Source organism: Caretta caretta, chromosome 2 (assembly GCF_965140235.1).
Source record: "Caretta caretta isolate rCarCar2 chromosome 2, rCarCar1.hap1, whole genome shotgun sequence".
NCBI classification, from domain to species: Eukaryota; Metazoa; Chordata; order Testudines; family Cheloniidae; genus Caretta; species Caretta caretta.
Window position 1 is genome coordinate 181,821,187 of NC_134207.1, and position 18,349 is coordinate 181,839,535.

General features: G+C 39.6%; 1 protein-coding gene across 3 annotated transcripts in view; it reads right to left on the bottom strand.

Moving 5' to 3' along the window:
• Nucleotides 1–18,349, bottom strand: part of BMPER (BMP binding endothelial regulator) — a 267,662-nt gene that overhangs the window by 220,852 nt on the left and 28,461 nt on the right. For all 3 annotated transcript variants that reach the window (XR_012667155.1, XM_075125625.1, XM_048839067.2), the window contains exons 4-6: nucleotides 6,496–6,578; nucleotides 4,696–4,786; nucleotides 3,654–3,736 (exon numbers count right to left, since the gene is read on the bottom strand). Coding sequence is in view for 2 of the 3 variants with exons in the window: in XM_075125625.1 (XP_074981726.1) it covers nucleotides 3,654–3,736; nucleotides 4,696–4,786; nucleotides 6,496–6,578 (257 nt within the window). In the remaining variant the exon portion in view is untranslated. The remainder of the gene's footprint in view (nucleotides 1–3,653; nucleotides 3,737–4,695; nucleotides 4,787–6,495; nucleotides 6,579–18,349) is intronic.

Here is an 18,349-nt window from a genome sequence, read left to right on the forward strand (position 1 = left end):
TGAAATGTGATTGTCACAAGGTGTTTATATCCACAAGTCCTTTGTCAACACTACAAAAAATATCCTTGCAGAAACTTTTTTTCACTTTATTTCCACTCCTCTTCCCCAAAAGCCATGTGGAATAGTTCCAATCTCACTTCACAGTAGAAATCTAATTAGGAGTGAGGAAATACCTTTCATCTAATGAAGTCCTCACATGTTACAGCACATCACTCACAAGGCTGTTCCCATACTATCTCATGACTAGATAGATATCTTAAATAAGACATCCGCTGACCACTCAGATAAGAGATTCACCACAAACCCCTTCTTTAAAGGAAAAGGACACAGAACAGGCAGTAAACTGCTATCACAGTTCTTAAGCTGGTCCATTGTTCACCTCCAATTTAAATTACATAGAAGGTAATATGGCCCCAAATTCTGAAGAAAACAAAACAGGCAAGAAGCAGTTAGGGGGAAGGGGTGGGGGAGCGAGAGAGATAACAATGAGCATGAGTTACAAAAGGAACACTGCCTTGTTACTGTGCGCAAGATTCAAAAGGGACTGGACTTTTGTATGGATATCACAAATATCCGCAGCTGTTATAATGAAATACATCAGCCCTTCTTTGTAATGGATATTAAAACTCATGCTTCAGGATTTAAGTCAACCTCTAATTATTAGAGACTATAATGAGATCTAGATGGGGGACAGATTATCCCAGATCTACCTGCTGCAGGGTTCTTGTACCTTCTTCTGAAGTATCTGGTGTGGGCCACTGTCAGAGAGAGGACACTAGCCTAGATGGACCTTATCCTAGCCCAGTATCCTGTCTTCCCAGCAGTGACCAATGCCAGATGCTTCAGAGGGAATGAACAGAACAAGGCAATCTATTGAGTGATCCATCCCCAATCATCCAGTCCCAGATTCTGGCAATCAAAGGTTTAGGGACACCCAGAGCATGAGGTTTGCATCCCTGACCATCTTGGCTAATAGCCATTGGTGGACCTATTCTCCATGAACTTATCTAGTTCTTTTTTGAACTCATTATACCTTTGGCCTTCAAAACATCCCATGGCAATGAATTCCACAGGTTGACTGTGCGTTGTATGAAAAAGTACTTCTTTATGTTTGCTTTAAACCTGCTGCCTATGAATTTCATGGGGTGACCCCTAGTTCTTGTATTATGTGAAGGGGTAAATAACACTTCCTTATTCACTTTCTCCACACCATTCATGATTTCATAGACATCTATCACATGCCCATTTGATAGTCTCTTTTCTAAGATGAAGAGTCCTAGTCTTTTTAATCTCTCCTCATAGAGAAACTGTTCCATATGACTAATCATTTTTGTTGTCCTTCTCTGTACTTTTAACAGTTCTACTATATCCTTTTTTTGAGATGGTGCAACCAGAACTGCATACAGTATTCCAGGTGTGTATGTACCATGGATGTATATAGTGGCATTATGATATTTAGTGTCTTATTATCTATCCATTTCCTAATAGTTCCTAACAGTCTAATAGCTTTTTTGACTGCTGCTGCACATTGAGCAGATGTTTTTAGAGAGCTAACTACGATGATTCCAAGGTCTCCTTCTTGAGTGGCAACAGCAAATTGAGACTCCATCATTTTGTATGTATAGTTGGGATTATGTTTCCCAATGTGCATTACTTTGCATTTATCAACATAGACTGTCATCTGCCATTTTGTTGCCCAGTCACGAGAGATCCTTTTGTAGCTCTTTGCAGTCTGCCTGGGACTTAACTATCTTGAGTAGTTTTGTATCATCTGCAAACTTGCCACCTCACTCTTTATCCCTTTTTCTAGATCATTTATGACTACAGTGAACAATACAGGTCCCAGTACAGATCCTTGGGGGATTCAGCTATTTACCCTCTCCATTTTGAAATTTGACCATTTATACCTACCCTTTGTTTCCTGTCTTTTAACCAGTTACTGATCCATGAGAAGTCCTTCTTTCTTATCCCATGACTGATTACTTTGTGTAAGGGCCTTTGGTGACGGACCTTGTTAAAGGCTTTCTGAAAGTCCAAGTACATTATATCCACTGGATTGCTCGTCTGCATGTTTGATGACATCCTCAAATAATTCTAATAGATTTGTGAAAAATGATTTCCCTTCCAAAAGCAGTGTTGACTCTTCCCCATTATATTATGTTCATCTAAGTCTGATAACTCTGTTCTTCACTTTAGTCTCAACCAATTTTGCCTGGTACTGACATTAGGTTTACTGGACTGTAATTACCTTTTTTTAAAAATTGGCATTGCATTAGCTAGCCATCAGTCATCTGGTTCAGTAACCGGTTACACACCACGCTTAGTAGTTCTGCAATTTCATATTGGAGTTCCTTCAGAACTTTTGGGTGTGTACCATCTGGTGACTTATTACTCTTTAATTTATCAATTTGTTCCCAAACCTCGTTAAGGAGGTATATAATCTCATCATGACAAGGATGCAATTGCTAATCTCCATATACACAATTGCAAAACAAGGACAAGATCCAGGGTATGCCCTTTCATAAACGTCAAGATCAAAATCCCTCTGGGGTAGCCCCAAGAAGAGCAGTTGGACATGGGTCTCCTGGCTTCTAGACTTAAGTTCTAATCCTTTCTCTGACACTGACTTGCTGTGTGATGCAGAGCAAGCCACTTAAATTCTACACCTTACTTTCCCCATGTTAAATGGGGTAATGACACTCACCCCCTTTGTAAGCCACTTTCAGGCCCACAAATAAAAAGCACTATATAAAAGTTAACTGTTTATAAGATGTCAGTCAACATATAGGAGAATTATCTGCATAAACACTATGGACAATAAGGATGAACTAGAAAAAAGTTTAGTCATTTCAGTGAGGGATCCAGTGGGATAGTAGGACAGTCGTTACAACTTGGGAAGTTTGAAGGTAACTCTATTCTGGGGCTTTACACTGTAGGTGGACACTCTCAGAGGACTTTCTCTGTAATGGGACAATTCCTAGGATGCTAAAAGCACAACCATACATTATTCCTTGCCCTCAGAAGGCTTATGCTGAGCCAGTTAGTTCACTGGTGAGAGCTGTGCCAACACAAAACCAACAGAATCATACAGTCAGGTCTACAAAAGGCAACCAAAGACAGGTGCCATGCCCATATTTTAATCACAGTGGTGAGGACTTTATTAGCCATCCACCTTTCATTAAGCAACATAACCCACAGGATAAGTTTATGCCCCTTGCCATATGATTCTGATATGAAATCCCATGCAAAATCAGTAGGACACATACAACAGATGTTGGCCAATAGATGTCATATGAAAATCCTGTCTACTGTTGTCTTATCTCTCTATAACCCGATCTCAACAAGAAACAAAAAGCTCTCACTCAGAACCAGCCTCCCTTCTGGACCATCAAATCCCCAGTTCCCAAATACATTGCTCTACCGTCTCAACTACACATAGCCATGAAAAGTATGCCAACTTGGGAATGGAAGTAGTGCTATAGAAAGCAATTGCATAGTGAAATCTTCTAATAAAGCTTGACCTCCAACAATAAGAGGAGAGAAGAGTGTGCATTAGTGTTGCCTCCCCTATAAATATTTTGCAAGTTATGACAATAATAATATGCCTTTTGAAGACTGTAATGTTAGTTACAATATCAGAGAGAAATACTTACAATACAAGAACACTTGGTGCATTTGTTTCCTTCCGGCTGAAATTCCTTCCCTTCATGGTAATGTCTACCTTCAAATATACAACCTGAAAAGCAGACTTTGGGTAAGTGTGACTTAGATTGGGACACTTTGTTACATGATTGTATTGTAGAATTATGGGGAAAGGAATTACTTTATCCTTTCAGAGATATGCATCCAACAATAAAATGTGCATTGCAGTGCAGTAACCTGTGTAAGCCTTGGGAGCCCTAAAAAGTTAGTTTGGTGCCAGGATGGAGGAGGAAGCGCTTTCATGGATTTACATAGAAAATTTCTTTCATGGCAGATACTTTGTGCCACATTGTGCCAGGACTCCCATTTTAATTAACTTCTGTTTACAGAAGATTTCACTTTTTTAGCAAGGTGCTTGTCCACATTAAATTTGGATAGAAATAATAAAAAATTAAACATACCAAGCCAATTATACCACTAGAGCAGCAATGGTCTCCTAGTTATATAGTCCTGTAAAAACTAATATGACAGAACAACCCTCCAAACTATCTCCTTCCTTTATTGCCTTGTCATATCATATGTTAGGCCTAAATAATCCCCTGCACACTCAACATAATCCCCATGTTCCTACTCCCAAAACAACCCCCTTCCTATCAATGCTGTGACATGTGACTCCTGGCCCCTCTCCATTCGCCTTCTATACATTCATCCCTAAAACATGAACCCCAGCCAGACCCTGCACAGCTGCCAAAACCTCTGGAATACCTCACACATGAAAAACCAGACAAGCTGCATTTTAAACTGTTTAAACTCTTTCTTATACTATATCCCTCCCCTACTCCACAGCATTAAAAAATGTGTCCCAATATGGGTGTTAAAAAATATATATATCTATTCACTCTATTCCTTATGTCATTCAATACATTCTATTTTACTGGTCCACATTTCAGTAACTTCCTTCCTAATCTCTCCGTTATAGTGGATACTTACCAAACCCTAATAACTAGAAATATTGAGCACAGATGGAAGAGTAGAATCCCTAGGAAATCTTACCTGGACAAGTGGGGCAACACAGTCCCGGCAGCTCAGAAGGGTTTTTGCAATGGACAACACACTGCATTTCAGATTCTGTTACCACTCCTTCCTGAAATGGAACAAACCAAACCAAACACTATAATAAGGAGCAAAACTGGATGTACAATTAATGACATGATATATGCTGTATAGCAAAACCTTTTCAAATCCCTCTTTCTTTCTGTATCTGCAGGTCACTAACAGGATTCAGATTAATCCACACTCAAAAGAGCACTTGAATCTCCCTGACAACAACCATGAGATTTGTCCTATAATGCGTCAGGTAAGAAACCAAGAACCTTCTTAGGAAAAGGAATTCTGCTTTATCAGGGGTCCCCACCCATAGGAAACTTGGAAATAATCTGCCATGCAGCTTTGATGTAAACAGAACAGACACAAAGCATTCCCTACACTCTCCCCTCAGAGAAAAAGGGCTTAGAAAGGAGATTAAAGCATCTCATTCTGTAGATGAGAGCCTGTTATCTAAGATGCACCTCCTGATAGGTACTAGTAAATTATCATTTCCTGCACTTCTTGTTGAAGAAGCCAAAGTCCTGCTGAATGAATCTGGGCAAGAGTATCTGGATGCAAAGTCTATCTTTTGTGAACACAGGAAGCCTAATTTTCAAAACTTGAGCACATCGGGTAAATAGGATTATCCAATTTTGCATTTTGGACATTCAGACTGGCACTTAGACAAGTAGGTACTCATTTCACATGCCCAGCACTGATCAAACTATCCAAATGTAAGCTTTGAACATCTTATTATAAAGAAAATGTATGGTTATATGCTATGTTGCTCTTGTTTAATTGCAGCCCATAACATTCTCAATCTATGCACATTTAAAAACTGGGCATGCTTTCCTTTTACTTTTCCTCTCTAAAGAGGTTTTGTGGACACAGCCAGTTTTAGATGCCCATGAAAATCATTAATGCAGCAGGCGGGCCTTTGCAAAAAAGGAGCTAGTATCTGACTACCTGGTGCCAAAAGGTACCCAAAAAGATCCCTTTGAATATTTCCAGTCCCCTTCAAAATATTTGTGCAGAGTATTTAAACTTGGGCATCCACCTTATTTCTAAAGGCAGTACTGACATCAATGTTGGGTCCGAAGAAAATGCAGCTCTTAGTAAAGGGTTTTTAGCAGAACTTTGTATTTTTACCCCCGAAAGATCGTGATCACATCCATTTGTATGGACAAACCTAGAGACTGCAGAAACATCAATTTGTCAGTTACCTGGCTTGTGTACACAAATGCAATGTGTGCGTCTGCAGATGAATACTCTTGTGGATTTTATTGGTGCAACTCAGGAAGGCTATCAGAAATGCAGCCCACTATGTCGACAAATCAGTAGCTCAGGGAAAAGAAATGGGTTGTTTGTTAGCTTATTTTAATTAGTATTCCAGATTGGTGTGTCTCTCACAAACAGGTGCACACTCATATTTTGTTAAAAGTCTAATGATTGCTGAGAAAAGCTAAATAATTCCAGTGTTCAGGCTAGCCCTCCATCCTTAGCTCATCCAGGTATGTTTTAGATTAGAATCTCAGTATTTAAGATAAGTAACTTTGTTGTTCTGAATGTTGCACTATAGCTGGTCACAACTGGATGAGTTAAGGACAAAGCAGCAGCCTTAACTCTGAACATGATCTCTTGTTTTTCTTGACTTAAGAAACTGAAGATTTTAAATATATTGTTTGGATTTAATACAAAAGATTCAGACTTTCACGAGAGAAAGCAAACAATTCTGCATTTGTTAACTTCATGACTTCCAGCCCTTACCTGACACTGATATGCAATACATGGATTAGCTGGGGCTTGCCATTTTATGGAGCTGTTGTAGTTGTTTCCTTCAAAAGTGCAACCTAGAGAAACAGAGAAGCAGGACAGTCTCTTACTTGATAATCACATGATGTTCTGGAAGGGAATCGGTAGGTTTTAATAGACAGATTTTCAAGCTCAAGCTGCAGAAAAGGTTCGTATAAGGAGGACAGAGCTCAAGGCCTACTGAGAAGATCTCCCCAAGTCCAGCCAGTCGTCCACGTATGGATACATTGTGGTGTCTCTCTTCCTGAGCTACGCTATGAGTACTTTGGTAAACACCCTTGGGGTGGCTGAGAGACAAAGGGGAAGCACCCTATTTTGATAATGTTCTTGGCCCACCATGAATCTTAGTACGTCCTGTGTGATAGGATTATAGCTATGTTGAAGAATGCATCTTGAAGACTGAAAGATGGGAACCAGCCCCTTGATTCCAGAGTGGGGATTACTGATGCCAGAGTAGCCTTCCTGAATTGCAACTTCTTTATGAGGTGTCTTAAGCCACATCTACGCTGCAGGCCTATGTCGGTATAACTACCAAGGGTGTGAAAAATCAATACCCCTGAGTGACATAATTATACCAACCTTAACTGCCCCCTCTGTGTAGACAGCACTATGTCAGTGGGACAGCTTCTCCCATCAACATAGCTACTGCATCTCAGGGAGGTGAATTAACTATGCCAATGGGAGAGCTCTCTCCCATCAGCATACCAATGTCTTCACTTAAGCCCTACAGCAGTGAGGCTGCATTGGTGCAGCTGTGCCAATGCAGAGTTTTAAGAGTAGACCTACCCTTAGAACCAGGATCGGTTGCCACCCTCCCTTTTCCTTAAGGATAAGAAGGCATCTTCTATAGAAGCCTTTCCACTGATACTGAGGGTGAACCTTCTCAACAGCCTGGAAAGAAAATAGCAAGAAGACCTTTTGTTATAAGAGAACCTAATGAAAAGGTATAGGGAAGGGTGATTGGGAGTAGTTGGTGTCTGGAAATGGACAGATAAAACTGGCATGTTTTTAAGACCACTAGTTTAGGAATTGGCTGTAGTAATTGAAGATATCTCTTTAAAAAAAAGTATATGTAAGGATCTTGGAAGCAATATTTTGTAAGAGTTAAAACCTATAAATAGTTCCATCTTCTAGTTCATAAATCAACAAGTAACCTAATTTAGAATTTACAATGCACAGATTGGCCAGTGTAAAGATGGTAACAATATCATGGGCAGGAGTTTAGCAATGTTCCCAAGGAGATGCAAAGAGGACCAGGTTAAAACATTAGCGTCACCTTAAATGACAGAACCATATAAAGATAATACCCTTGTGCATGGCATCACAAACCTGGGTAATGTGGACTGCTGTCACAGTTAAAGGGTCATATTATCAGTTGGTGTAAATCAGCATAGTTCCATTAGCATCAATGAAGCTATGGTAGTTTAAACTAGCTGAGGATCTGGTCTATAAAATCACTAACCATGGAAGAGATGTGGATCCAGGGCAAAGAAGCTCAAGTCTTGGTCTCAAGAATCCAAGCAATGAAGAATGCCAAGAGGATGGACTTGTTTTCCTCGTAAATGTGGAGGTTTAAAGTCAAATAAAGAGAAGTCTTTAACTATCAGTCCCCTTCATAATTTTAATCCAGGCAATTATTTTACTCAGATGAACAGTGAAAAAAAAATAACTCAAGAGGCATAATCTTTTTTAAAAAATTAAAAATAGAAAGCTAAGCATACATAGGGAATCTAAACAGCATGTTTTCCCTCAAAAAGTCATGAGCATATGGAATTAGTTTCTAGGAGAGGCCACTGGAGTAAATGGCATAAAATGGATTTAAGAGACAACTGAGAAGTCTTTCTGGAGGAGCAAAGGATGTTAGGATATAGCAAAATAGAAGCCGGGTGGCGGCGGGGGGGAGGAATGGTCAATGTCACTCAAAAATTGAACAGGCTTGTAGGATCAAGCAGCCTTTTCCTGTTTGTTAAAGATCATATGCTTTTTTAAGAGAATCCCTTAAAGCACTTATCCATCCAGTCTTCTGCTGCTTCCCTGCAGTAGTGCTAGTGTAGAACAAGCTGGAAGCTATGGCAATACAGAAATGACAGGTCTTTTTATGAAAATAGGGGCCCATCACAATACTGATTCTCACTGGTCAGTTGCCTCAGAGGGGGACTTTTATATGAAATATACAGGATTGCTGGGGGCTGGGGAAGATCTCTTCAAACATACACTTTTTTAAAGCAGATCTGTATGGATAAGGCCTGATCCAAAGCTACTGAAGTCAATGGAAAGACTCCCAAAGAGCTGTGGAAAAGCCTTAGCAGGACAGCAAAAAAGGAATATACAGAGACAATAAAATGAAAGAAATTACGTTACATAACAGGCATAGATTATCTGTGCCCTTCCTCCTCAAATTCCACAAAAATGGTTATTTATAAATTTGGGAAATTTGTTCTTCTTTTCAAAAACTTTCAGCAGTAAAACCTGGGATTCTTTTAGGGAATACACTCAATTCAGTGTCAGTGGGCAAGATTGCCAGTACTATGGGTGGGAGCTGTTCTGTTTTCTGATAAATCTATTTCATGTGGGTATTTCATGAGGCGATCACCCATTCTCAGAAATACCAGGCAAAATAGAGCAATTTGAATAACTGATTTAACTATAATTTCAAATAATTTGATTTTTATTTATTTATTGTTTAAATCACTGATTTAAATCAGGGTTGGAGTTTTGTAAAGCTAATTTTAAAGTTTTAGCTATGGCATTTTTAGATTAACATTTATAATGCATTACGTTATAAATACTCCTCTTTAAAATGTCACTACTGGTACAGTCTCTTATTTGTCTTCCATAAAACTGTGATAGGCAAAAAACACAATATTGCAACTTAAGGCCCTGATGCTTCAATCACTTAAGCGGATAAGAAACTCTGCTCATGTGAAAGGGACTCAGATGAATAGTCCCATTGTTTTAAAGTTAACATGTGCATAAGTGTGTGCAGCATCTGGGACTAAAATTGTATTTTTTATTTAAAATGTCTTCGTGACATAAAACCTTTGTCACTTCAAAATAAATTGCCTAGTGTTAACAATGAGAACTTATTGAGACTCAACACATTAACATTGTTATTCTGAACTGCGTTGTACACAGAGGCCAACATTTTCAAAATAGGAGCCTAAAGTTAGGCTCCTAAAACCATAATTTGCCACCTAAAGGAGGGATTTTCAAAAGTACTTAAGTCATTTAGCATTTCAGCCTTCTTGACTTCTGGAAGTTCAATATGGGCACAGTTCTACATATTGCTGAGCACTCTGGTCCCCATTCACGAAATCACTTAAGCATGTACTTGATTTCAAGCACTGCAATGGAACCATTCACATCCTGCAAGTTAAAGACCAAAGACAGAGTGCTCAGCACCTTTCACAATGGAGCTCTATATCAGAATGTGTGACTAGCTGCAGTATAACTCCGGCTATTTGCTTATCAGTTTTATATGTGTGTGTGTGTTGTATGTACAGTTAATGAGACTCTGGAATGATCTTTTTCTTTATGGATGAGCATTTTAAACATATAACTTCTTAGTAGAAAAATATTTCTGTGCAAAATCTGAAAACAAATTAGGAAATTAATACAGGTAATGGGTAAAATTTTAGCAATTTTAAATTAAGACTCCCTTTGATTTCAGTGGGGCTAGGATTTCACCCTCAGTCTTTTTCTCACCTAGGAACCCAAGTGACAAATACTACTCCTATTTCAGTACATATCTGCAAACAAACCAGTAAATAATTTTATTTGGATTTAATCCTAGTTTGTTTTGATTTGACTACTCCACATTGCAGAACAGTGGACAGAGTTCATGTGTCAGTGATGAGAGGTGAGATGCAGACAGAGGTTTCAGTTGACCAGAATTTTGTAAGTGAAAGAGGCAAGGAGCCAACAAAGGAGGGTTGACATGGTCAGAGTATTGAGAAGGTAGGATTGTTTTAGCTGCTGAATGTTGGGAAGATTTGAAGATGGGATAAAATCATTAAGGCTGGAGAGAAAGTAGTTACAATAGCCCAGGTGAGATATTCATATTCTTTTGACCCGAGGCATGACCCTTTGCCCATAGTTGTGTCCTTTGTACTTCCCAAAACTGCACCCATAACACATTCTTCAAAACTAACAGAAAACAGACTACATACCAGCTAGTGTTCCAGACCCTTACTTTCAATACATACATCTTCCAGCTGACACTGCAAACAAAAAGCAGGGCCTTTTGAATCCACTTAATCATACTATGGAAGTTTGAGACTCTCCTGAAATCAGCTGAGTAAAACCCTTTCTGCTTCAATAAGCTTATTCATCCAGGTAGAATTCTGCCTACTACATGATTGAACACACACTATATTTAGCTCAGAAAGTAGCAATTTCTGAATATGTGCAATGTTATCAGTGAAGGTATTGCTTTCTCTTCTACACAATCACACACCATGATGGAATCCCTCTTCAAGATCCTAAAAGAATAATTCTCACCAGGAAACCCCATTAAGTCAACTTTTGCTAACCATTTATTATTTGAAGAGGGGAGGAAACCATGTATAAAAATCTAGGAACACCAGAGCTCAACTTAAATATTCAGTTTAAGTATTTAAATACTTAGTTACTTCAGATTAAATACATACTTAGAGGACAGCATAAAGGACCAGACTAGACTGATTTCAATGGAACGATGCTGATTTACCCAGTTAAGATTCTGACCTAATTTACAGTCCCTTCTACTTCTTCTCTTAGAAATGCTGGTGTATTATTAATGTAAAATATTAACTTTCCGTTATCTGTGGTTTTGTTCCTATAAGCTACCTGGGTCCAAATTGTTCAGATAAGTCTTGGATAAGCATACAAGCTTTGAGTTGCTTATCTGAACCAAACCAAAGCACTGAATCTTTTGAAGTTGGTCCATTGTGGTCTATTAAGTGAAAACTACTCAATAGCTGCTAAAGTAACCTGATAAAGCCAAACTGATAAGGACCGAAATCTAGACTATCTACATAATAAATGGAGGCAATATAGCTAAATTACCGCTTGTAATTTCAGTTATTACAGCTTCCGTTATTTCCTGGCCAGAGCCAGAAGTGTAAACCAGAAGCAGAGCCAGGGATCAATACCAGAGAGACAGCAGCCAAATTTTAGAACGATAGGGTCAACTGGAGTCAGAAGCCAGAGGGGAGCTGGGCTTAGAACAAGGGCAAGCACTGCTGCAGGCATGGTAGAGGTTAAGCAGCCACTGGTGTGCTGTGGGGGCCGGGCTTATATAAGCACGGTTGCTAAACTAGCAGCCAGTCAGAGCTGTGGCCACTCTGTCAGTTCCAAGGCAGTGTAGCTGGGCTAACTGGTTGCCTAGCAGCAAAGTTAATAAGGGAGCAGGCCAGTAACTGGTCTGGGACCTGACAACTCTACATCTGGGAATGAGCCTCTCAGCCTGGGTCCACAGACTTGTATTGGTAGCCCTAGCATGCTAAAAACAGATGTATAGACATTGTCACTCATGCTAGAGCGTGAACTCTCAAGCCAACCCACCCCAGCCCCCCAGGCTTGAAAGCCCGAGCTCCAGTCCGGAGTCACAATGTCTACACAGCTATTTTTAGCCTGGTAGCTTGAGCTCCACTAACGCGAGTATGTGGACCGAGGCTGGGAGGCCCTCTCCCAGATACAGACATACCCTGTGTGGGTTGGCATGCTTATTTTGGAATGAGAGTGCCCTATTTTGAAACAACTTAGATCAATTTTTTACAGTTTTCCATTTAAATAAAGAATTGGGCGCTTTTATTCCAAGAGAAGCATGTTCTCACACAGATTTGAACAGATATAATTAAAGATGTGAATTACAACCGATTGAGTTATTTTTGTTCCATTTTATCATGGAGACAAACTGGACAGTCAGTAAGGCACTCATCATCCCACTCCCAATAAGAATTTGAATGGAACTTTTTTCCTCCTGCTCCCCAGCAGCACGTGACAGTAGTACTCCAAAGAGAAAAAATGGGCGGGAAAAGATGGACTAGCATACTAAGGCTTAGACAGTGTCCTCGAAAGTTCATTAAAAATAGGACTTTATTACTCAATTTGACAGTGCCCAACAAGATTCCAGCAGGAATTTGTGCTTATTTTAGGCTAATGGGAATTCTATAGACAAGTCATTTCCCATAGTCCCAGGAGAAAATATCAGATTAACATACTGTAGGTTGGCTCCATGTCCCCCATTTCTAAAGCATCCTACTTCTCCTATTTTTCTTTTTTCCCCTCCCCTTCTATTTAAAAAGTAACCTCTCTATTGGCATGAAAAATAAACATCAGGATAAAGAAAACAGTCATAAGACAGGTTTTATTTATTTTTTTGATAAATTATTCCTCAGGGAAAAGCCCAGACAAACTAGCACAGAAATATCAGATCAAGCCAAAAACCCCTTGCAAATTCAGCTGTATGTCACTGACATTAAACCTGTCAGCCAAGTTAAGAGAACTGCAAATCCCATATGTGGATATTATTAAATCTATTTTCACATATTTCATAACGTTAAAGAGTCACTGACACCTCCTGGCAAATGCTGAAATTCTACGTAGAGAAAATTCTGCATAAGTAATGTAGCTAGTATTCCTCTTCTGTTTTTTATTTATGTGCAAAAAACATGTTTCTTAGAGGCTCATTTGTTTCTGCTGCTTATACCTCACTTGGTGTGATATCTACATGAAGAGCAGAGAGCCTGTGCAATGTCCTCCACACCATTTACACCCGACATTAAAGAGACAAATCCAGCTCCCTCCTGCATAGCCACAGAGTCCCTTTTTGCAGCTGAAACAGTGCAGTTCCATTGCATGCAGAATGTGGACATGGAGGAGCCACATACGGGGTAAATAGCATAGCATAACAGCATCTGGGTGTGGCACCAGCACATGGGTGGGATGGGGTTAGGGATTTAATCTACATAAATCCCTCACTATTCCTTCTCCTCCTATTCCTCATAGATTACTACGCCCCATAGTAATCTATGAAGGCTACCTCAGCCCACCATGCAGATATCCAACTCCGAACCCAGCCACCAGTGTGGGGTAACGGAGGATTTGGCTTAAGAATGCTCTGAGATCATATTTACCCCTAGTGCAGAGGACCACAACATTTCAATTTGAATTGGGGCTGCATGAGGGCCACTGATAAAGAGCCCTCTGCAGCCCTGTGTGTCAAGGAGTAGTTCTCCGCACTAGCCCTGCATAGTACAACATGCATGGCAATGATGAGGGTGGGTCAGCAGAGAGACCATGGGATCTGCGTTACATGGCCCCACAACATTGCCCAAGAAGCTCAGTGATCTTACAGCTGCTACCATAGTGAAAGTGGACATAACAGAGATATAGGTCTGCCCTCTGCCCCCATTCTCTCGGCAGCTGAAATTCACTTTCGCAGATGCCCTGTATTTCACCTGTATGTGGGGTCAAATGAATTCCACTCTTTTATGATCTGACATGAACACAGTAAAACAACAAAATGTGTGATTAGAGCTCCAGTAGTTCCTGAACTTGTACAGTCTCTAAACAATGGAGAATTTCACAGTTCATACAGTATGGGCTGCAATAGCGAAGCACAAAAAAATGAGATCTATCCATATGCAAAGATTGTAAGAGTCTTACCACAAAAGTATCGCGAGGTCCCAGAGCTCGGGCTCCAGCTCAAACTCAAATATCTACAAAGCAATTTGACAGACCTGCAGCCCAAGCCCCATGAATCCAAGTCAGCTGACCTGAGCCAGCCATGGGTGTTTAATTGCTGTGTAGACCTACCCACAGCAGCCAGAACCAGATGCTTCAGAAGAAGGTGTAAAAACACCACAGTAGGCAGATGTAGGATAATCTGCCCACCCCCTTCACTCTCCTACCCACAAGTGTTAGGACTCATTCTAATATTTAATAGTTACAGACCACCTTAAGCCCTGAATTGTGGAATGTAATATTCCTTCCAAAAATTTTGTTTTCGTGAATTATAACTCTAGATATTTTGATATTCGAGAAGGCTTGCAGTGTCATTGTCTGTGCTATAATCCAGTTCTGTGGCAAAATAGGATTATTCTTAATGAATATCAATGGAGCATATATGTCACAAACACTTAAATCATTACCAAATATTTATAAAATTAACCATCAACAGTGATCAAGTGCAGGACAGAACAAATTGCATATAAAGAAAAGTAAAAGCACCAGTCTCAGCCTAGAATAACTTAAAACATAATTAGAGTAACAAACCCCCTTTACCCTCCCAGCTACTACATCTTTGCATGGCACTCTCATAGCCGTCCAGGGGAGATGCACATTAGCAGGAACAAAAAGCGGAGTATGGCTCACAGTTATAGTACCCCCATCTTAACCATCTCTGATCCACTAATAACAAACTCTTATTCAGAGAGCAAATAATTTATTTTTAGAAATGGAGAGAGCCCCAAATTAAAATGACATCTTTCCAGGTAAATACGAAAAATCTGCCAAATCCATTTCTATAATCCTCAGTGACCTCATATGTTTTCATTAAATGTATTGAATAAAATGAGAGAAGAGAAAAGGCACTTCCCCCCCCACCCCCAATGCTACAGTGACAGGACATACTGGACTGGGATTCAGGCTGAAAACCACTGTTCTATGGTAACAAGAACCTTTCGCAGACCCCTTACACATAATCTGCGGACTGCCCCCACCACCACCACTACCACCAGGGTCCAGAGGCTGAAAACCACTGGTTTTAGGGTAATATATTGTTTTTATCTCAGCAGCTTTCACCTGCTACTAATTTTCTTTGTCATTGCATAGGCAGGTAAGGTTTTTGTTGATGTTTCAGCGAAAGCAGAGAAGAACTGCTAGAAGACATTTAAATATCACACAAAAGTGTGCAATTAGTAGCAAGGGATCACTGCTCAGTATGCAGGTAGAAGAAGGAAAAATTCTCCCTCAATGTTTTGAATTCATATTATTTGTGTGTGCATAGGTATGCAGCAGAGTGCTCAGCTTGATGCACAATCAAATGCATAAAATCCCATTTTAAACTGCTGTGGTGACATGGACTACACAACTGGAAGTATTACAGCCCCCAAATCCAATCACGAGGTGGCCTCCCACATAATAAAACAAAACATCCAGATTTCCTGCCTATTTTTATGGTCATCACAAATTGTCTGAAGCTGGCTTCTTGTTTCATACACAAAGCCAATTTTGAAATTGTACTCCCTACCTTTTGTTCATATTATAGACACCTATATATTTTAAATGACAATAGCCAACCGTCCATTTCTCCATAAGGTTGGGAAACTGGCATTAACAAAGAATATTACAAGGGAAATGAGTAACAACCCCTATGTTTCAGTTGGCCAACACTTTTCATTATAAAAGATTCTGGTGACTTTTTGAGAAACTTTAACACCACTATTGTTCTATTGTTTGCACCAGACCTTTGAAATTAGGCATGGAGAAATCCACTGGGCTCAAGAAGTGCCTTTTCTTTGTCCCAGGAAATATTGTTCAGGTTTAACTGAGATATAAACTGTTAAAAATCATCATTTCACTTCTCTTGCTTGAGTTGCTCAGGAACTTTTTTTTTTTTTGGGGGGGGGGGGGGAGGTCTTAAACAGCCTACCAAAACAATATCTGAATACAAATATTCTGAGGCCATGTCCCATGCTGCCCCCAAAGCAGGGGTACATCCTGGGAGCTGTAGAGGAAGAGAGAGGGAAGTGGGATCCCCAACTTCCACCCAGACACACTACATGGCCCCAAAAGATCACACACCCCTTTGGGGGCCACCACATGGGACAGGAGCTCACCCCAGCTTCCTGGGTAGAGGGCAAGAGAGACACAGCAAGAAACCAGGCTCCCCACAAAGACACGTCCCAGAGGCTTATTTCCTCCCCTGCCCCCGCCCACCATCCCCCAAACAGGCAGAAGAGCCTTTATTTGCTTCCAGCTAATCCAGTTAGTTCTGTAGCTCAAGCAGTGCTGAAGGTTCAGGATTCAAACCTTGTTGATGATGTATGCTGTGGAAGGTCACTCCAATTTTACACAGTAGGGGTTACCTTTTTTAAAAACTTTTAAAATACTAAGAAATTACAATATATTATGTTATTTAAGTGGCAAAGCCAAGCTCTCAAGAGATAGGAAATTCCAGAATTTAAGGTCCCCCTTACAAACATAATTCTTCCCCTTGGGCATATGCATTATGATCAAGTTTTAAATTACATACTACTTTTTTCACCGAACCACTGCCTTATTCATTACACAGAAAAGACCCACAAGGAGGGAAAAATCAAGGTTCCATGGGCAACCTTACATTTTGTACTTCCTAACTTTTGAGTCCTTGAATTCATAACCTTAATTTTGTTTTCATAATTTCATATGCAAGAAAGCAACCATCTATGCATCTGGTATGAACATGGGGAATGGATTTCCAATCAGTTCAAAACATAGTTTAGGAACTTTATGCTGCAAAGCTAAAGCAAAATATAATTTATAGTTCGTGTCGATGAAACTTGTAACTATAAATTCATACGTTTTTAGGAAACAGTTTAATTTCAGTGTCATTTTAAGGTGTGCCTCTCCCTTTCCTTGGCTTAAAAAAAAGTGTCAAAGTTTTAGACAAATCTATGAATTTGGGTTTGCCAGGCATGTTCAGAAATCTAAACTGGACCACAGAAGCAAAGCATAAATAGATCAGCCATCATATGTCTTTAGTCATCCAGGAAAAATACATATCCATCATGTCTCTTCTGCCTGAATTATAGAGTAGTCTGTTTTCCTGCCATTATATTTTTTCCGGCAGGGTGGTAGAATGTTTGCATTGGGGTTTGGATTTAGAATTCCCCAGCAATTTATTCTACCTCACTTCCCTCCCAAAGTCACCCCGACCACCCCTGGGGAATAAAAAAGATAAATTAAAAAAAAAAAGAGAGAGAAAGTAAAAGCTGGCTGAATCGGAAATTCTTTACTTCATCAGCTGAGTACTACTGAGCAGTCTCTCAACAGTTTTACCATGTTTTATGGCACATTACCTCACTGTGTCACTATTAAAAAAAAAGACACTTTCTACTGATTTTAATTACAAAATGTATCACTTGTATCAGTATGGTAATTATGTAAAAAACATATTTCTTTATTACCACAATCCATGTATTGTATAGTAAAGGACCAAAAAAAAAAGAAGAAGAAGAAGAAGAAGTGGGAATTTAATAATTAGCTAATTCAATTTCTAAAGCACTTTGAAGAAAAATTATAGCTGAGAACTAAGCATGTACTGTTTGCATTGTTGCTGAGTTCCCTTTTTAGGACATTTTAGTTTAAATTATCACCAGATGCAAGTAGTTTTTACTAAAGTCTAAATTTTTTACAAGATTTATGGCTCATTGCTATCATGTATATTAATATAATTCAATAACATAAAATACACTGTGTTGGTGAGGGGGATATTTGTTTTATACAGAAATGCAGAAATAGCAGCAGCTGCCATGCTATTTTCTAAGCTGCACTTCTCTTTTTCTTCACTGAAAAAGAGGGGATAAGGGTGCTTCTGGAAGCATAAGGAGTAAGCATCTGCATATTTATTCACTTGTAGGAGACAGCAAAGAATACCAGCCAGTCAGAAATCTATGAGCCTGTAGGTGTGAAATCTCTAATACAGGGAAGAAAGGTTAGAGGTCTGCTTGAATGTTCAAACCAGCTATCACTTCACTTCTGACCACAGCAATCTCTTATGGATGTGGTGGGAATGATGGTTGGGTGGGGTGAGTAGGGGGCATCCTGGCCAACTCTTTACATT